This window comes from Hyaena hyaena, unplaced genomic scaffold, assembly GCF_003009895.1.
Source record: "Hyaena hyaena isolate Hyena2069 unplaced genomic scaffold, ASM300989v1 scaffold_407, whole genome shotgun sequence".
Lineage (NCBI taxonomy): Eukaryota > Metazoa > Chordata > Mammalia > Carnivora > Hyaenidae > Hyaena > Hyaena hyaena.
The window spans coordinates 336973-359322 of NW_024081037.1; the positions used below are offsets into that span (position 1 = coordinate 336973).

At 35.2% G+C, this 22350-nt stretch overlaps 1 protein-coding gene across 3 annotated transcripts in view; it reads right to left on the bottom strand.

Annotated features, from left to right (window-relative positions):
- The window catches only part of TFG (trafficking from ER to golgi regulator), a 32913-nt gene that overhangs the window by 5702 nt on the left and 4861 nt on the right, over positions 1-22350 (bottom strand). For 2 of the 3 annotated variants that reach the window (XM_039251956.1, XM_039251955.1), the window contains exons 2-6: positions 21807-22033; positions 18366-18449; positions 12719-12865; positions 8872-9039; positions 4807-4947 (exon numbers count right to left, since the gene is read on the bottom strand). In XM_039251956.1, the coding sequence (XP_039107887.1) occupies positions 4807-4947; positions 8872-9039; positions 12719-12865; positions 18366-18449; positions 21807-21990 (724 nt within the window). In that variant the 5' untranslated portion in view covers positions 21991-22033. The remainder of the gene's footprint in view (positions 1-4806; positions 4948-8871; positions 9040-12718; positions 12866-18365; positions 18450-21806; positions 22034-22350) is intronic. The other variant, XM_039251958.1, reaches the window with a different exon arrangement.

Here is a 22350-nt window from a genome sequence, read left to right on the forward strand (position 1 = left end):
CCATGTGACAGACCAGTGCCATCAATGATTCTAAAGAACTCCACTCAGAAAAGCGCAACTGTTTTCTTCAATAAAAACTGAAAGAGTAAAACTATTCTGTTTTTCTTAAATGTTTATTTAATTTTAAAAGAAAGACAGCGAAGGAGCGTGAGCAAGGGAGTGGCAGAGGTGACAGACACAGAATGTGAAACAGGCTCCAGGCTCTGAGTTGTCAGCACAAAGCTGGATGCGGGGCTCAAACCCACAGACTGTGAGATCAAGACAGGAACTGAAGTTGGTCGCTTAACCAACTAAGCCACCCAGGTGCCCCCTGGAGGCAGAACTATTCCTAAAGCAAGCACATATTCTGTTTTTTTCCTAACCTGCTATAAACCCATGATGAAAATGTCACGTCTGGGGTTAAAAGTTTCAGGGGTTTATATCTCTACACAAAGTATTCCTTTTAATTACTTTAAACATGCTTCATTCAAGTCCAAAATGGACTTTCACAGTATGCTAAATGTGTAGTTAAGAAGCCTGTGTTTAGTTACAAAAAAGCAGGAATAACTTCACATACTCCTAAGAAGAGAGCTATGTGATATATTATTAGGTGAAAAACCGAAGTAGAGACTGTTTATGGTAAGCTGTGTTCTGGGTAAAAAAATATGTATATACATAAAAGCTATGTTTTGTATATTATATTTTCAGAAAGAATCACCAGAATAATGTAAACATAATAAAAATACTACCTACCGGCAGAAAGAGAATAGGATGAAGGGCAGAGTGATTATGAAACTTCTCAGGCTGCACTGTGTTACAGAGCGGCAGCCAGCCTCTGTGATAACTCCCTGAGCGGGCTTAGCACAGGGCTCCTTCTATCCTTTACAACTTTAGAAACAAAAAATTAACCTCACAATACAAAAAGAGCAAAGAATAAGCAATAAACACAGGAGTATTCACTCTCTTGTGCAGTTCACTCCCACATTCAACGGGCTGACTATACCAATAAAATATGCAGAAGTCACAGTGACATTTCTGAGGACAGGTCATAAAAGACAGCCACCTTCTACCTCAATCTTTCACTGACTCTGATGGAAGCGGCCATGGCATGAAGTTCCACAAGTAGCCTGTGAGAGGTCTATGGGAGGAACTGGAGTCCCAGACAAATGTGTGAAAGAGTCACCTTAGAAGCGGATCCTCCAGCTCAGAGTAAGCTTCTGATGACTGGAGCCTCATGAAAGACTGTGACACAAAACAACCTAGAGAAGCCACCCGAGATCCCTGACTCTTTGGAACACTAGGAGATAATAAATGTTTGTAGCTTTATGCTTCAAGCTTTGGGATAAATTGTTACACAGCAATAGATAATTAAAATAGTTTTTAACTCTGGAAACATGTAGGGGTGAGAGCTATTGAAAAAAAAGGGCATGTAATCAAATAAAAAATGTGAACCTAGCCACCACTGTAATCATGATGAGACAATTTAAAAGAAATTCAAATACAGACTAGTATGTAACAACATCAAGAATCAGTTTTGTTAGGTGTAATTGCATAGTAGTTATCTTAAAAGAAAAGCTATCAGTACAGACTTGCATACTGAAATAGTTGAGTGAAATAATATGTAGGATTTGATTTAAAATACTCCAGCAAGGGGCACCTACGTGGTGCAGTTGGTTAAGCCTCCGACTCTTGGTTTCAGCTCAGGTCATGATCTCATGGTTTGGTTTGTGGGTTTGAGCATGGCATTAGGCTCGGCACTGACAATACAGAGCCAGCTTGGAATTCTCTCTCTCCTCCCCTCTCCCTGCCTCCCTCTGCTCTCTTTCTCAAAATAAATAAACTTGAAAAAATAAAGTACTCCAGCAAATTAAAAAAAAAAAAAAAGGGGGACCAAGGAGGATACATGAAAAAAAAAATGCCAAAACATTATAAGTGTTAAAGCTGCATGATGGACTCATGAAGAGTTAATTATTCTAGCTCTACTTTTGTGTATGTTTCTATTCAGGTTATTATTATATTGTCAGAGGATTTCATATAATTCTATCCTTTTCACCTTTTTAGTTTGTCAAACAGCAATACCTCCTGATCTCCCTGATGATTTTTAATGCTCTTCCCTGTGTCCTCACTACTTACTTCCATGTTTTTGGCAACTATTCAACTGCACATAGTTTTCTAATAACAGAGGTGCCTTCTTTGTCTGAAAAAGGATAATACTGTCCATTTGGTTTCTTTTCATGATGCTCAACTTTCTGATCCTTTTAATCAAACATATTAAGACCAAAATCCTTGGGGGAGGAAGTTACAATTCCAAGGTCCCTTTTACGGACTTTAAATAATGACTCAGATTTATTGTATTTTTTTTTAATTTTTATAATTTATTTATTTTTGAGACACAGACAGAGCATGAGTGGGGGAGGGGCAGAGATAGAGGAAAGCACAGCATCTGAAACAGGCTCCAGGCTCTTAGCTGTCTACACAGAACCTGATGCGGGGCTCGAACCCACAAACTGCAAGATCAGGACCTGAGCTAAAGTCAGAAGCTCAACCGACTGAGCCACCCAGGTGCCCCAAGATTTATTGTATTTTAAACTGTTTCATATTGTATTGTAAGAGTTTGCTATGTTAACTTATTATTAGTAATGAATTTTTATTTGATTATTCCGTTCAAATTATAACCAGCAGCTGATCTAACTGGTGATGTCAGGGACTCATTATACATCACATGTCAAATGGTATTCATTACAACAAACTATAATTCCTCCTATAAATGACTGATATATTAAGCTAGGGCTGTGCTATCCAATACAACAGCCACATGGCTACTAAGCACCTGAAATGCACCAAGTCTTAACTATGATATGCTGTATGCTTTGCAAGTGTTTCAAATTGGTGCCACACCCCATATTTCCAATATGCAGTACAGAAAAATAAAATGTAAAACAGTAACTTTTTAATAACAATTACATGATACTAGATTAAGCATATAATTAACATTAACTTTACCTTTTTAACAACTTTTTTAAACGTGACAAATAAATTATATGTGGCTTCCACTGTATTTCTTTTGGACAGCACTGATCTAGAAATTCACACCTCCAGAATGCTGATGAATGTCACATATTAATAACTGTACAATTTTTATAGTATATGTTTTAACGAAAACTAAAAAATTAGAAAATAAATAAGTTTTAGCAAGGCACACAGTTAATGACTTCCTAAAGGAATTCAATACACATTGCACAATGTTAACCTGATGCCTCTGGAAAAAGGAACTTGGCTGCTACGGGTCAGAGGTGGGAAAGAGAATTTGTGAATTATATTTTTAAATTTTTACCTACTTGAAAATAATTTTTCAATTAAAATAAATCCAATAGAATAATTTAAGACATTAAACAGAGCCTTAAATCTCATTTCTTTATAAATGAACAGCAAACATTTGGTACAATTGTCCTTCCAATTATCATTCTACAACAGTACATACACACTGCTTAAGATGCAATTTTTTTTAAACAAAGATGAAAGTTGACCTGAACTGAAGAACGTATTAAGACTAAAATCCTTAGGAAATATATTTACAATCCCAAGTCCCCTTTAATGGAATCTAGTAACATTTAAGCAGCCATTACACTCCCATGATACCCAAACTCTGCTTCTGCTTACCTGATACATCACACATCTGCTTCTAGTTTGTTCTGGTTTGGGGCAGCTGAATCTTTGTACAAAGTAAAGACTGTAACTAGAGATGGTTGAGAAGAGGCTGAAGCAGTAAAAAAACTCTTCCCAAACTATTCACTCATCAGCAAAATGCTACCTGCTAGACCCTATGACTAGCATTCATCCAACAGGACAACTCTAAAAATACAGCCACAGGATGATGAGGACTCTATTACCTAAATGCTCAGTTCATTTTAGGCTATAGACTTTTTAAAAATATGATTAATAAACTCAAGTCACTTGCTTCTGGTGCTGAAAATACACAACACCATCTGACCCTTTTATACAAATAGTTAGAGCACCACCTGGTGTTTATTTTCAAGCGGAATGTGTAGTTTTTAAACTTCAGTGCCTGCTGTCCTGAGCTTATCGCCCCTCAACCCCCTCCAATCATGGTAGTGGCCCCTTTATCTGTTTAAGTACTAGCTTTAAAGTTCTATTTCATTTGGGTCTAGAGACATTCTTTTAATACCACTAATTTTGTCCAATTTTTATAATTTATCATGAGAAAATATTAAACCCAGAGAGATTAAATTACTCATCCAAGGTCACATCACTTAGAGAAGACAGGTTTGATTTAAAATACACTGTTTTTCCACAAAAGACATATTACATATTGCTAACTGCACAAAACTTTGAAGGGTTATTTATCTTTCAAAAAAATTACACTTAAGTTATGCTTTACCCCTATTTTAAAAATCTTTCCAATTACAAAAATAATACATAGATGGAAGGGAAGGGAGAATGAAATAAAACAGCACCTAAGTATTATTATGCAATATGAAATGTCACTCAATGGGTCATCTCTGATGCCCCCATGGTTACCACTGACTGGTGACTGGTATGAATCCTTCCTGATCTTCTACCATGTATCTATATTCATAGAAGAACTTTTTAAAGGTATTTTTCTTTTCAATAATCAGAAGCATATCTGACATATCATTCTATTTGGGTTTTTAACCCCAAAACATACCGTATCAGTAAGTTAAAAGTTTTTACAACTGTATTCATAGCACGAACACTTATATAAGCTCTTTATCATCAGCAGCAACACTGCAATAACCATCTGTGCACATTTACCTCCCCAAAAATGTGCTCTTATTTCTATTTTACCTTCACTCTGACCTGCTTGTGTCTGAGCTCCTGTATATGGTGGCTGCTGTGGCTGAACTCCTGGTGGGTGAGCTGTAGAGGAGGAGGAAGCAATGCTGTCGGGCGTTCCTGAACGGTCTTCTGCAGGAGCACTGGGTGGCCCTAAATGGTCATGACAAGTCAGTTTAGTTTCTAATACAAGAACTTTCCTGAGCAAGCTCAATTAATAAGTGTGGTTACAAGAGACTAAAAATGAAAGTACTGCAGACTAAGCACAACCACAAATGCAGCCTTTTACACTGAATGTATATACTTCATTTTTTCCTCTGCTCCACTCTCTTAAGGATACAAAACGACAACTGGGAATCCTTCCCTATAATGTGTAGTGTTACATTCCTAAGTCCTAACATCCCCCTGCAAAAGTGAGAAGTCCTCTCTGCCATACCAATATCCTCTACCTCATGCTACCTAATTTATTTTGTAGATCAACCAAAAATATCACCTAATTCTTAAATGGTCTCCATTGCCCATAAATCAAGCTCACACCTCTAGTTTGGTGTTTCAGGGTCCAAACATTATTTCTTACAATTCCTCCTCTCACAGGCCGCCTTCAGCTGAAACTAGCCTTTTTCCTAGTCCCACAATATATCTTGTATTTTTTTCTGCCTCCATTTATCACCATTGACTCCAGTCCCAATTTCATGTATCTACATATAATGGTCTTTAAAACACAAGTTACTACTCCACACTTCCAGTAAGACCTCTTCACCCATTAATACTTTTTCCACTTGTGAACTTCTATGGAGTATACTTTTATTATGACCCTTACCATCTTCCTCTTAAGACTACAAGCTCTTTTGGCCAGGCTCCTTTCTGATTCTTTTGGTCTGCCTCACAAAGACTACCTCTCAAATTCTTGGAGCCAAATTCTTCTAAAATAATGAATAAAGAAGTAAATGGACAGAATTCAGTATAGTTCCAATACTATGACAGTCAAAAAAGTCATTGTGAGACAACTATTGTTGTCTCACAACATAAACATAAGATATGTTTATTCCTTTAAGTTCTTTCTGTTGGGCATATAGAAGAATCGTTAAAAGCACAGGTTTTGGAGCCAGACTGCCTAAATTCAAATGCCAGTGCTGCCACTTCGTAGGCTCTATAATTCTGGGCATGTTCCCTCCTCTCTTTCTGTGCCTAAGTTTCCTCATCTGTATGAAAAAAAATACTAATTTCTACCTCATTAAGGTTACTACAAGGATTAGGAGTTAACAGGAGCTAACAGCAAATATTTATAAAAGTGGTTATATAGCAAGAGCTTATGAAAAGGATGACCATTTAGAAAGTTCCACACATGGACTTGCTATTACTATCGAACTTCCCTGATGACAAACCTCTATCCTCTGCACTGGTATACCTACCCTAAAACTTAGCACTGTATTAGGCAACTATATAGTTGGCCACTGGTAGTCCAGGTATTGATGAGAACCTAAACTAGGTTTAGGATAACAAAGTGGTAATGCAAGAGAAACTAATGATTACCAGAGTAAAATGGACAATTGCTCATTTTATTGATATTTACATACATGTAAATAAATACACATAAACTCTATCCTACAGAAGACACTATCACTTGCCTTAAAAAAAGGATCTTATTGGGGCGCCTGGGTGGCTTAGTCAGTTAAGCGTCCGACTTTCGCTTAGGTCATGATCTCGCGGTTCGTGGGTTCGAGCCCCGCGTCGGGCTCTGTGCTGACTGCCAGCTAAGAGCCTGGAGCCCGTTTCAGAGTCTGTGTTTCCCTCTCTCTCTGACCCTCCCCCGCTCACCCTGTCTCTCTCTCTCCTAGAAATAAAACATGTAAAAAAAAAAAAAAGAAAAGGATCTTATTTTGACTCCTCTTTTCTCTCTTGTATATAACCTATTAGTTAATGCTGCCCATCCTATCTTTGTAATGTTTTATCCCTCCTTCCCATGTCCACATTCACTACTGCAGTCAAGCTTTTCACAATAGCACACACAAATAACTACAAACTACCCTGGCATTTTCTATGTGCAGTTTTTCTTACTTTTACAAAGGTATCAGAAAAATGGCCTTCAAATAATGTGAATCATATTAATCACATTATTCTGGTATGGTATATATTATGTTCTAATCAAAATTTTAAGCCTGACCTCATAACTATTTACTTCTCTATCTGCCATTTCTTGAAATCTTAAATATGAAGAAACCATAATATTAACTCAAATTTCAGCTGCTTTAAAGTGTTTTTCAGGGGCGCCTGGGTGGCTCAGTTGGTTGAGTGTCTGACTTTGGCTCAGGTCATGATCTCATGGATCGTGGGTTTGACCACTGTGTCAGGCTCTGTGCTAATGGCTAGCTCAGAGCCTGGAGCTTGCTTCAGATTCTGTGTCTCCCTCTCTTTCTCTCCCTCCCCTGCTCACGTTGTCTCTTTCTCTCTCTCAGAAATAAATAAAACATTAAAAAACATTTCTTTAAAAAATTTTTAAAAAATAAAGTGTTTTTCAGATATATCTCTTGTGTGATGCCTTCTTTTGTCAAGAACATGCATCATATACAAATATTCCATCTCTCCAGAATTTCACACAATTCTTTTTAGTGAATAATTCCATAAAATTCTCAAAGAAAAAAAAAATAGACTGAATCCTACATTTCCAGTTACTAATAATGACAAAGAAAATGGTCAGGTGAACCCTCTCAGAGTTAAAAACTAAAAACCTGTAAAATAGCAGAAAACAACTATCTGAAATGACTAGAAGACAATCAAATGTCAGCAGAAATCAGAAAAGTTTACCCCCCATGGAATGACAGGGGTAAGAATTGCAAGCCCTGACCTCTGCAGCCCCAACAGTAGAAAGCCATAGTATGAACTTCATGGCTGGCCAACTAGCTCGAAGTTTGAGGGAAAATGTCCCTGGAATAAGAAAGCCACTAAAGGAGTGAGACCTAAAAAGTGGGTATAAGCTCTGCTCCAAATTCTCACCTAGCCATGGAGTTACGTGGAGGAGACACAGGAGGGCTCAGGAAAAAAAAAAAAAATAGCACCAACAGTTTAAAGGACTGAACACAGATATTAGTTGCCATATTTCATGGGAAAAAAGAATGAGTAGTTTGAATCCATATAAGGTAACTCCTTGCCAGAGCAGCAGTAACAAAAAATTCTCAAAAAAAAAAAACAAAACTAAAAGAATCCCAAGTCACTACAATATATTAACCAGAATGTCCAGTTTTCAATAAAAAACCATCAGATACGCAAAGAAACAGAAAAATGTGACCCATACTCAGGAAAAAAAAAACAGGCTAAAGAAACTGAACTCCAAATAGGATCAGATGTTGGATGAAGCAGACAAACATTAAGCAACTATTATAAATATATCAATAAGTTAAAGAAAAATACAGTCTTAATAAAATGCAAAGATAAGGAATCTCAAAGAAGAAAAAATAAACTATAAAAAGAATCATGAAAATTCTAAGACAGTATATGTAATTGGAATATGAAATAGGAGAGAAACAGCAGAAAAAATAGTAAAGAAATGATAGTCAAAAAATAAAGAAACCATAGTATAGGTACTGTTTTTAAAAAAGTTAAAAGCATCCATTATAAGAGCTCTTTCTACACAAGGCAAGTTAACCAAAAATCTACATTTAAATTTCTATTTCTCTAATTTAACGTTGAAAGAGAGAAGACAGCATCAAATATAATTTAAATCTTACAACAATTCTGGAATAAGATTATAAAATGGTTCAGATTTTTAAAAAAATATAAACTTTGTGAATTCCACTTGTAATATTTACCTAAACCAAACAATGGTTATTCTCTAAAGGGTAGGGTTCTACTGACTGGGAAAGCACGTAGAAAAGGAAAAGCTTTCTAAGTGCTGGAAATCATCTACATATTGAACTTACTTGATGTTTTCTGCAGATGTACCCAAAAGTAAAAATTTATTGAACAGAACCTTTTAAGATTTATTTGCATCACTGTTATCTGTTATCCTACTATTAAAGAAGGAAAGAAGGAGAAGGAAGAAGAGAGGGAATGAAGAATGGGAGAGAGGAACTAACTTACCTGAAACCTGATCATCTGTTAAGCCAAACGCTGACATGACATTTTTATTGATTTCATCTTGGTTTTTCAAAGGATCAAAAGCAGACATACTTGCTGCCATAACCTGAGTAGACTGTTTTCCAGAAGAATCAGAAGCAGCAGGCTTTTCATCCCTACCATCCACAGTATCTATGAGAGGAATAAACAAAAATTTGTTTCCTTTTTATGTATATTCAGTGAGGCTTAAAATATACAAAAAAATACACAGTCTGAAATGTTAAGAGTAAATATCTCTGAATATAAGATCATAGATAATTTTACTTTCTTCTTTATACTTTTATGTTTAAAATCAGAAAAAAGGATCAAAAAGAAATTTAAAAAAACAGCTTTTTCCAAAAAATTACATCTACCTCTTTCCCTAAGAATTATTAGATGAGAAAAAAATTTATGAGCTCCTTAACAAACAGAGAAAAATATTTTGGCCCCTTTTTTTGGAGCCCCATGACCTATATATATCCTACTATCAGATACATACTAGGTACTAATGCTTCTTTTTGTAAAGGGATAAAGAAGCTTAACTGAAGTTATGATATCAACTTTTATGTTTTATTTCTACTTGTCTATTTGTTCATTATTAATTGTATGGAAATCTCAAGCCAACTAATATATTAAACACATCATTTTAATTTGCTATGTTTCCCTTAAAATACTTTATAGTCAAAATGATGTGTCTGAGATTTGCTAAAACAACAGGGGTGGAAATGTATGGGAGGAGAAATGGCATGGTACTGATGAGTTGGTAACTGTTGAAGTTGGAGGTGGATTCATGAAATTCATTAGAGCATTATTTCTACTTTCGTATATTTTTCCATAAGTATTTTTTAGAAAAATAAAATTTTAAACATGAGTATGGTAAGTTCAAGTATCTTCTAAGTATAAACTTACTAAGCAGTAAGTATCTTCTAAGGATCCTAACATATTCAACAGGTTTTGGTACCACTACCTCACGAAAGAAAAGGGGTTCGAGAACAACTCACATATTACAAATAGGTACCTGAAACCAAAATATAAAAAAAAAGATATCAAAAATGAAGTAAACAGGGGTGCCTGGGTGGCTCACTCAGTTAACTGTCTGACTTCAGGTCATGATCTCACAGTTCGTGAGTTCGAGCCCCACGTTGGGCTCTGTTCTGTGCTTACAGCTCAGAGCCTGGAGCCTGCTTCAGATTCTGTGTCTCCTTCTCTCTCTGCCCCTCCCTTGCGTGCTCTCTCTCAAAAATAAACATTAAAAAAATATTTTTTAAATAAGTAAACAAAAGGAATATTGCTAACCATGTATTCAATTATCAATTTTTTTGTTACCAAACAAGTAAATGAGTATTAGTTATTAGACCATATCTTTAAGACTCCTTTAAAATAAGTTTACAGTTATCCATCTTTCTCACCCGTTTTCCTCCTCTAATTCCAAGGCTACACCCCAAGAGGATATCACACCAAGCTTATAAATGATTCCCTCTCACCCTACTACCTTCCACTACCTGTCCATCTTTCCACTTGCTGCAAACTAAGTCCATCAAGAAAAACAATACCGTATGTCCACTAGCCTACTAGTTGCTCCACTAGCTGCTACAGCTAAGACAAAAGGTCAATCCAGCATCCATGGGAGCCTACACATCATGTTCCTCATAGAGGAAACCAAGTGTCCAAGAACCACTGCAGAGGTAGACCAGTGAAGAACACAGACAGCCACACGTTTATGGGTGAGGGTAAGCCCTACTGTCCTGAAGAGTACTGACAGCTGACTGGCAGCACTGTTGATGGAGTAGACTTTCAGTTTCTGATGTAAGGGGCTTTTTTGCCTTATTTTATGCTATTTCATTGAGAAGGTTGTTAAATCAGAACACATTCTAAAAGCTTAGAGGGCAAACAGAGGATATATTTTTCAACTCACTAGATAACTCAGATAGGACACCAAGACAAGATGGGAGGCCACGCAAAGAAACAATATGTGATTTAATTTCTAACATTCAGAGAACCAGTTTTAACATCTTTTATATGAACACAGGTATGAAGTTAATAATAAAACATAGGAATACATGAAAATAAAGGACGAATAAAGAGAAGTACTAAATTTAGTGACAACAAACATGTGAGAAGAGAAAGGTTGTTTCACCAAATCTGAAAGCTTATATATAATTCTATTCCTTAGAAGAGAACATAGGCTACTATAGGTAATTTCTGCACAGTACTTCCTGTACTTTTTCAATTTTGATCAAAGTTTCATAGTATTCTATAGATGCTTAAATACCCTGAAATTATATGCAAATGTTTTTGTCAGCATCTATGAATTCTTCTGAGAAAATGGTCAAAAATTCCCTTCAGATTATTGACCTAAAATTGGAGCTTTTTGTTTAGGAAGACAGGGTTCAGAAAAGACCATTTGCATTGACTTGAAATATACTAAGATTCATCACAAAAAGGCCAGGAAGATCTTACTCTATTTTAACACCTCTCTCATATGTTTTGAAATGCAGAGATAGAACTAGAAATCACTAATCACCAAATATTTATTGAGAATCTACCACTAATTCCATATAGCAAAAGAGAGGAAAAGAAACTACAGAAAAATACACCTGTATTTACATTGTAACTACTAAACTAAAGGAAAACAAAACTTCAAAATTTAAATGGAGCCAAAAAGTACAATCTCTTAGAATCTAATGGCTGCAAAGGATTATACAATGCCACCTTCCCACAAAATCTGTTATTAAGGCAGTTATACATAGTCATCCAGACTCTATAACAAGTGACTATTTCATAACATAGATGGATTTAAGTGTGTAATTTGTATGCAAACACAAAAATTGTAAAAAAAAAATAAATAAATAAAAGTTTGCTTTTTAAGTGCAACATCTAAGAATGTTAAAAGCTGAGAAAAGCAGTTTTTCAAAATCTACTTTTAAGCCTAATACATAAATTTCAGTCTACATTTTTAAATATACATGGTCCCAAAACTCTATGTCAGTTCCAAATTTGTCAATATTACTTAATCTTAATATAAACATTACATGTCATCTGTAAAAGGGAAAAAAAATAAGTTTTTCTTTGCACAGTATGAACACTCTTTACAATATACCTCTTGAATATAGTAATCTTATTTATTTGAAACTACTTCATATACCACATAAAACTCATGAAATGAATGCAATTCCTAAGGTGTAAAGAAAAGGGTTCAAAAGAGTCAAAGGGATTTGAAAACTCATCCATTCATAAACCCAGGGGTTTAGACTAGTTGCAAAGAATCAAGAAGAGAGCACTTTAAAAATGGGATTCCCAGGTCCTGCCTTCTAGTAGGTCCATAACAAGATCCAGGAATTGGTAAAATAAATCTCCTGGTAATCCTAAAGAACAGCAGGTTTGAATACTAGCAGAGAAGCAGGAATAAGAAAGGGTAACAACAAAGGTGCCAACCTAATCCTACTGAAGAACTTAAAAAAAAAAAACTGCAAAAAGGTTTGAGTACGTAACATAACACTAAGTGAAAAAAATTCACAAATACCATGATTTCACTCAAATGTGCAATTTAAGAAACAAAACAAATGAGCAAAGAAAAAAAGAGAGAGACAAACCAAGAAACAAACCCTTAACTAGAGAGAACAAACTGATGGTTACCAGCAGGGAGTTGAGGGGAGAATGGATGAAATAGGTGATGGAAATTAAGGATGCCATGATGTACACTGGGTGAGGTATGGAATCGCTGAATCACTATATTGTACACCTGAAACTAATAAATTACTGTATACTGTAATTAAAATAAATTTTTTGTAAAAGAGTAATAATAAACCAGAATAAAATGGATTCAGTCTACCATTTTCAGGAATACTGGTGGAAGGTCCTGGTTCTCCAGGTGGTTCCAAGCTATCCAACAAGCGATTCACTTTATTTCGCAGTTCTATCAGCTCTCGACGGAGATACTTCACTTGACTTGATTCTAGGGGTCTTGGTTGGCCATTAACTGGAATAAAAACATTAATTTGCTTAAAATTAGGCAAAGTTCTTTAAAAATCAACACAGTAATAGCAATAAAAAAAATAAAGTAATTTCTTGAAAAAGTGAAACAAAATCAAACAAGACACCTAATGATGACATTTAAATGAAAACTCTTTTTAAGGAAAGGATTCTTTATTACTAAAAATTTCCTTTTTGGAAAAAATATTCATCAGTGTTTCTGGATGCCACATCTATGGCCTATGATCATATTAGTTTAAAAAATAATTTTATTAAGAAAAAATATAGTAAACTAAAGCTTTAACACATTTTTAACAGAAATTAGGTACCTTCAAAAGCTCATTTTTACCACACACTATTCTTTTTTAAATTCATTTGTTTTAGAGAGAGAGAAAGAGTCATGAGCAAGCGCCAGTAGAGGAGGAGTAGAAAGGAAGGGAGAGAGACAATCCCAAGCAGGCTCTGCACTGTCAGCACAGCACATGAGATCATGACCTGAGCTGAAATCAAGAATCAGAGGCTTAACTAACTAAGCCACCCAGGTCCCCACCTCACACTATTTTATATTCTTAAATATAATCAACACATTATTCTAAAGATATGTTAAAAGGTGCAACATGACTGACAATTCTATTATCCCTCTTGCCTACTTTTGACCTAAAAAAAGAAAAAATAGCCACCTAAAATAACTGACCTAAAAAGTAACCTATTAAAAAAAATGCAGAATTCATTAATCCAAATCACCACTGTCCTTCAAAGTGGTTACTTCCAAAAGCAATATAAAAGCCACAAACAGTCAGAGATTACATAATAATCATTGGGTCTTTTTTTAAATGAAGGCAACACTGCTTCATTTAATCATTCTGACCAAATGACTTTCAGCTTAAAAATAAGGCAAAAATAAGAGAAATCCATCCAGCCACAAAGATGGTCACTGCTAAAGTTTACTTTAAAAAAAAAAGAAAAAAAACTAACACAAGGCTCTAAATGCACACTTCAAAACAGGAGTTCAAAAATTAAACTAAACTAAAATGCTTATTGCAATGCCAGTACACATATATACAAATTACTAAGGCAAGAAATTAAAAAAGGAAATCCATTTGAATAAAGGTTCAGGGATTCTATGTTAACTAAGTTGCAAACATCAAACCAGCAATGGAAATTTTTTGAAGACAACTCACCAATATTTGACATATTCTCCATATATCTACAAGGGTGTTCAATACAATCTCCTACCTACATCAATTAATTACTGACTTTTTAGGGTATTACTAGGTTTTCTCTAATTCCTAAGGAGAAGAGCATCTCCTGACAATCAAGAACTGGCCTAGTCCTGTAAGACAGACCTCAGTGCTGCCAGAAGCTGGCCTGGCACTCACAAGCAAGCTGTGGTGTTCTCTTGTTGAACATGAACAATCTCAAAGCACACCAACCATCAGAAAAGATCATTCTGTGACCATGATAGATGAAGACACAAACAGAGCCACAGCATAATCATGTGAGAACTCAGACAAAACAACAACAATAACCAAACCACAAAAATGACCAACACCTCTTGCTAAAATGACTGATGGATGCTGTTCCACCGATTGAAGCTTTAGCCACATTTAATTCCTTCCACCTTCTGCATAAAATTTAGTGACATACCCAATCATAGGACCATCTCCATCTTCTAACAGCATCCAATCTAGAGCAAGTCCCACTTATTGAACCTTATCCAAAATCCTCTACCATACATCTGAGCCCTATAAAAAATCCTTTCTAATACTTTTACTGAGACACCCCATTGTTCTTCTATGGTATTCACTCTCCCTCACAGCAATGTATCTATCTGTAGTATGCCCCTTTTCATTCCTACCACTGCTTATCTGTGCCTTTTTTCTTAATTAATCTTATAGAAGTATGCAAATTTGTTACCTTCTCAAAATTGTGGATCCTATCAATTCTCTGAATTTTGGTCCACTTCTGCTCTTTTTTACTTTTTCCTTCTAAGTTATTTGGGCTTTGTCCTTCTTGTATTGAAAGCTACCAAACATCCCCTCATGTTTAACTTGAATTTAGCATACTCTAAAAACTTTGTTATATGGAAGTCATAGCTAATTATTTCTAATTCCCATTATAATTTCTTCTTTATTTTACTTTAAAGCACATTTTTATTCTCAAATGCCCAAAGATAGCACAGACTGATTCCCATAATCTATGTTATCTTTTTTCTCCAGTGGTTGCTAATGAAGCCAGAGAATATGACTTCTAGGATATCTCTTGTATCTATTGAAATTTGTTGGAAAAACCACTATCTGGTCAATTTTTATATAAATGTCCATATGTACTTAAAATAATTATACCCCTTCCTAATTACTAGATCCTAAGACTAAGCCTGTATTAGATCTGTTCAAATTTTGTCTATCCCTACTAATTCTGGGCCTGCTTGATTTACCAATCTCTGAGAAAAGAGTAATAATAAAAGCTCTCATGATTGGAGCCTGGAGCCTGCTTCAGATTCTGTGTCTCCCTCTTTCTCTGCCCCTCCCCCGCTCACACTCTGTCACTTTCTCTCTTTCTCTCTCAAAAAATGAAAAATGTTAAAAAAACAATTTTAATACTTTAATTTTGGGGCACCTGGGTGGCTCAGTTGGTTGTGTCTGACCTCACCTCAGGTCATGATCTCATAGTTCTTAGGTTCAAACCCCACGTCCAGCTCTGCACTGACTGTGTGGAGCCTGCTTCAGATTTTCTCTCTCTCCCTCTCTGCCCCTCCTTGACTCACGCTTTCTCTCTCAAAATAAAGAAATAAACTTAAAAAAATTTAAATTTCTATCATTCCCTCTGTCTTACACATAATTACTGATCACGATTTTTGTCTCATCTTGTTTTTATATTTTTAAAACTATTGTTGTTGTTTTATAATTAGCGGTCACTTAAATTTAGATGTTAACCAGTCTATTTGCTCATAATTTCTTGCAAGTTTCACCATTCTTCTGGACTCAATTCCTTCTTGCTAAAGAAATATTTTTAAAAATTCTTTTAACAGGTCATGAGTGGTAAATCTTTAGTTTCTATTTGATAATGTTTCTATTTCCCTTTATTCCTCAAGTATAGCACACTTCAGAAAACTTTTCCAGTTATTTTTTTTCTAACAGTTGGAAGATGCTATTCTACGGTCTCTGGCTATTATTACTATGAAGAAGTCTACCAAAAGTCTAATTGCTTGCTAGATGACCAGTCTTATTCTCTCAGGCTACTTTTAAGATTACCTTTTTCCCTTACATATTTTCCAGTTTTGTGACAATATGGCCAGGAGAGTTTTATTTTTACTTAGTAGGACTATCGTGCCTCCTGAATCTGACAGTTTATATCTTGAATATAATTCTGAAAATTTCTTTAGCCATTACCTTCTCAAATATTTCCATTCCCCCAATATCTCCTTCTTTAAAGTCTTAATGGAAATAGGCCGGACTTTCTTATTCTCAAATTTTATCTCATATTCTTCATCTGTTTTGGTGCTTTATTCCGTAATTTCTTTAGACTATCTTCTAGCTCACTAATTCTCTCTTCAACTGTGACTAATCTATTTTACCTCTCCACTTTGTATTTAATTTGAATGATTATATTTTTCATTTCCAAAAGTTATCTTGATTTATTTTTAAAATCTGTTTATTCTTTTTTCATAGTGCCTTGTTCTTACATTCTTATTTCTCCTTTCACATCTAATAACTTTTTATATTATTTTATAGATGATCACTCCTATTAACTGCAAGTTCTTGGAAGTCTAACTGCACTACTAATTGTAGCCATTGTTTCTGGCTTACATGGATTGCTTCACATGTCTTTCATTTCTAAACTCTAAGTTCATCAACAGGATTTTGTCTAGAAAAAGCCTGTGACCTGGCTTGAGAACATACTCTAAGAGATGTCTGCCTTTACTTCTTACCATTTTTTTTCTGGTAGTATCTGTGCTTGTGAGCTCCCCATCTATGAAACACAGTTTAAATTTAAACCCAAACCACCTAACAACCATGGTCAGAAATCCTCAAGGGAGCCTTTACAAACCCAGCAACTTCAGGGTATGAGAATTTCCTGTATCAATTCCTGGATTTTTCCTGCATCAATAGAGAGGTATTTTTCTATTCCAATATTGTTTGTTAGGGATGCTTGAGTGGCTCAGTCAGTTAAGCATCCAACTCTTGATTTCAGCTCAGTTCATGACCTCAGGGTTCATGAGTTCGAGCTCCATGTCAGGCTCTGTGCTGAAAGTACACAGCCTGCTTGGGATTCTCTCTCCCTCTCTCTCTCTCGCCCTCGCCCCCCAATAAAAAAAAACTTTAAAAAAAAAATATTCTTTTTTAGAACACCCCACTGAGGGCCTAGGACCCAAGGCCTCTACTATGTAGACACCAAATGACTAGTCTTTAGACTATGCACAATAAAACACTAACCATTAATAGCAAAAGCACACCAAGGCTCAGCCTTTGGTACTACTGGTCCTAGTTTTTAATTCCATCTATCTTTTGGTCTCTGGATATTTCTCTTACTCTCCTGAGCAACTTCAGGCATATATTTCAAAAAATACATTTATAATAGTTATCTAAAATGTCCTCAGTGTTTCTGGAAGGAAGATTTTCAATCTCTTGAACCTTCCTGATAGCTGGCCGCTAGTGGTTAAGTATTTTAGATTCAATACTGTAAAAACGATACTTTTTATTTAAAAATTTTTTAAACAGTTTTGTTATTAGCATTTTAAAATCTAATTCACATTTACCTTCCCTACATGGGGATGAAATAGATACAAATTAAACCAACAGGCCAACATTATGTTTCATGAACTATAAGGTTCAGTGTCACATAACTTTTTAAAAAATGCTAAACAAAACATCTAGAAAAAAGGCCCAGATTTTATTTTTCCCATAAGCATGCTGCCTCTTTAACTCCATAATCATTTCTATCTTATCTCTTAAGATTTGTACCTCACAAATCTGTTACTTTTCGATAAGAAAACAAAATCTAAAACATTAGTCTTATATTTGTTTTTTAATCAAAACTACTTCTAATTTAATCTTTAAATACTCCTTGAAAAATAATGTCTACAGTATTAGGCCTTTATGTTAAGCCCTGAGAATAAGTAGAAACATGTGACATTATGGAAGATAATTATATATTCTCAGAGTACTAAGGACTTAATAAAAGGCATAAACTTAATAAAATTAAAACTTAATAAAAGTAGTTTTAATACTGCAATTATTTTCAATCCTGGAAATACTTCTGTAAGTGGCACCCATTACTATGTAGGGTACTGAGCACATGGAAATTTTAAAAGTGCTTACTTTCTACTAATCTTCAAAAAAAAAAAAAAAAGAAAAAGAATATAGGTAGGCCTAATAATTCAAAAATTCAGATGTAGCTGAAAAAGTTACCGCTTAATTATGAGTCTTTAGAAGGAAAAAGGCTAATAAGTCTTCAACAAAAAAAACAATGGATAAAATAGTAAACTTAGAAGGTTTACCACTTACCAAATAACGTCAGTTTCAGTATTCTACTACACTGAATTGCAAAAGAAAGGTCAGAACTATCAAAAATTGTTATAAGATCTCCATCTGGAATTTAAAAAAACAGAAATGAGTTTCAGATTTGTATCAGTAGTAAAGTAGGACATATATTAAATTAAAATCTAAAATGTAGATCACAGCATCACAGCACATAATTAGAATCTCCCATAAAAACTTTAAACATTAAAAGGATCTAGGAAAGATGTATCTGTTCAAAAGAATACTGTATCAATTTTGCTTATTACTTTTATAGAAAAGTTACTGATTATACCCTCATTAAAAAAGCCAAAACATGGCTAAAATTAATGTATGACGATCTTTTATAAGTCACCAGGACATTCATGGTACCAATGTAACAAATTACTCGTTTACACTGAAATCTTTCCATTCCAAAAAATTTAAATATGTTTATCAAATGTTAAATAAAGATTCTCAAGATTCAAAACGCAATTCTAAGTATGGTAAAATATCACTGACACAAATGGAAAGGAAGCTATTATAGCAGTTAATTAAAGGGTCACTGACCATTTTGATACTAAGATGAAAACTATCAACTCTGCTTAGAAAATATACTCATATACACAAGATTCTACAATCTCCTAGATCTCAAGGTTAAGGAATATTATAATCAGCATATCAGCTGCTTGTTTCAAAAGCTTTCAAAGGGCTAAGGGAAAATGTTTTCTAGAGAGAACAAGAACAGAAAAGCACCCAGAGGCAAGGAGTTGGTCAGGAGCCTCTGCCCGGTATCTTCACAGACACGGCTGGGTTGGAGAACAGGGGTAAGGATGATAGTTCTATCCTGGGGAGGCTGCTCCAAGGATGCTCTGCTACACCAATTTTAACACTGATTAGATTTAGTTTGAACAAAAGAGGCAACAAAAGCCAGAACTGAAGATTTTATCAGTTTGTAGATCTTTATAAACAGACCCTCTTCTTGTAACAAACATATCTAATATTCAAACTTCAGAGATTCTACTCATAAACATATTTTTTTTTATTTTTTTTTAATTTTTAATGTTTATTTATTTTTGAAAGACAGAGAGAGCATGAGCAGGGGACGGGCAGAGAGAGAAGGAGACAGAGTCTGAAGCAGGCTCCAGGCTTCGAGCTGTCAGCACAGAGCCCGACGCGGGGCTCGAACCCACAAACCATGAGATCATGACCTAAGCTGAAGTCGGCTGCTTAACCGACTGAGCCACCCAGGTGCCCCGACATATTTTTAATAAAGTATATATGTAAAAGCAGAAAACCTCTTAACTGCTTTTTTTATTTTCTGAATTTCACAACAGAAATATATGATGGCAAGAACTTTATCTAAGCCAGTCCTCCACCCTAGTACCCTATACAATTAAATTAACACAAATCTGTACAATTCAAAACACTTAGAAACCCCGTGAAAAACAAATTCAATGTGGTAACTAGATGTGGAGGACAAAAGTTCAACAGTGAAGATACGCTTAAGTTAGGGGTCCCTAACTGAGACCAATGGTCAAAAATCCCTGTTTATGGGACTGTGAACCAAGAATGGCTTTAAAATTTTTTTAAAGGTTTTAAAGGAAAGTAGATGAAATAGAGACCTAATATGATCCACAATGCTAAAAAATTATCTAATCTTTTAAAGAAAAGTTTGCCAATCCTTGCCCTAAACAAAAATAAGGGACCTAAGAGAAAGCAAGATAGTGAGGTCAGTTTAAGATAATGCAAGTATGAGGTAAGAACAAAGCATCTCAGATAAAATAAAAGCTGTTAAAATTTTGAGTTGTAAAGTGAAGAAAAAAACAAATTGATCAAATTAAGGCACACATTTATAAGTCAAAAAGGTGGAAGGCAATATACTGGAAGTAGAGGAGATTGTACTAGGAAGGAGAATGAGAAGAATTTGCTCTCTTTTTACTGCCCTTTAACACAGGTGACTCTCAAAATTAGTTCTGGGTATCTTTAGATCATACTTTGTAAAAGAAAAAAAAATTAATTACACTGATAGCTAATGGCCAGCTTAGCTGACCATCAATGATTTATATTTTTATATTCCTCTTCCACAGTATAGACTGTTGGAAAATGCGCCAGCCAGGCACATACCCCAAGTCACTGACAGCTCAGCAGACCCATGTGATGGGGTCTGGAGAGCTTGATGTGAGCAGAAATGATAAACACTACCTCAAGGCCTAGGGAGTACAATCCCCCAGTAATCCCCTACACTCTATCTTCATTCATCTACCTGCTGGATGTTAATGCTCAAGGTGGGCTTGTAAGCCATGTGTTGAACACAACACAGCTTCTGTCAACCTAGGACTCTGAATGACCTCTTGAGTGTTAAACTACTGAAATGTTAAGATTTCTATTATTAAAACCGACGTGACTTTAAGCCAGCACACCAACTGACAGAGAAACAACTGTTAATGATAAGAAAACCAGGACAGTAGTGTCAGAAATGTTAAGGGATAAGAGTATTTTTAAAAGGATGGTATAGGGTAGCAATGCCAAGTATTAAGATCAAGATGAAATAGACTGGAAATAAATTCAGTGGAAAAAAAGAAACTGGTAACCACCTACAGCACAATTTCAGTAGAAATGTTTACAAAGAAGGTTTAAAGAAGAAAAAATATAGTCTACTATTTTAATTCCACTGTGTGTCTGATGCAACAACTATCATTTAAAACCCACTGCCATAAAAAGTTTTGTGGTCAAATGAGTTTGGAGACACTGCATACTATAAATTAACAATATATATCAGCATATTACATATTGTAAAAATTCCTGCAGTAAAGAAACATTATTTCTGTTTCAGCCAGCTTTCCCAAACTTAGTTGACCATGAAAACATTTTTCATCCAATACCTACTGATACCTCTTTCACTTTGGGAAATATGAATGAAAATTGGTTTTAAAAGCAAAAAAGAAGCCAAAATTGCATGAGCAGAAGAGAAAAAAATGCTTATAAAAATATTTGTGAAAGTGGGGTACCTGGGTGGTTAGGTGGGTTAAGCAGTCAATTCTTGAGTTCAGCTCAGGTCACAATCTCAGAGTTTGTGAGACAGACCCTGTGTTGGGCTCTGTGCTGACAACCCGGAGCCTGTTTGAGATAAGTTTCTCTCTCCTCTCTCTCTGTCCCTACCCCACTCGGAGAGGTGCACACGCACACTCTTTCTCTCAAAATAAATAAACTTTAAAAATATATATTATGTGAAAGTGTTGTATCACTAAAATCCCATTTCTAACAATAAATCACTTAGCTATTTTTTACTTATAAAAGAATTATAATTAACTACATGTACATACCATTAAATAAAGTGGGTACTCTATTACCACAGAAGGGAAATTTTTATTGAGCTCTTCAATAAAAAGGCAAAAGAACACATATAATACTTAGACTTTTAATGACTACCTTTAGAAACAATCTTACCTTCATCTTTATACTTTATTGTAACTTCGTCATTACTTAGAAGTTTTCCTCTGAAAACTCGCTGCATCATTAGCACTAATTCATCATAAGTAATATCTTCATTATGAATGGGAATTCGTCGAATATCCTCCCCAAGTTGAGCTTTGATGATTAGCTTCCCACTTAGGTCCAACTGTCCATTCATGGTGGACTCCAGGATGGTGCGTATATACAATTCTAGGGAAAGACTGATAAAATGGTTTTGGTGATTAAACAGCTATAAAAACATTTCTTATATGTTGAAAAGCAGGGCACCTGAGTGGCTCAGTCAGTTAAGCATCCAACTCTTGATTTCGGCTCAGGTCATGATCTCATGGTTCGTGAGATCCAAGCCAGTGTAGGGCTCTGCGCTGACAGTGCAGAGCCTGCTTGGGATTCTTTCTCCCTCTCTCTCTGCCCCTCTCCTGCTCATTCTCTCTGCCCCTGTCCTGCTCATTTTCTCTCTCTCTCTCTCTCTCTAATATAAATAAATCTAAAAAAAAAAGTTGAAAGGCAAAACTACTAT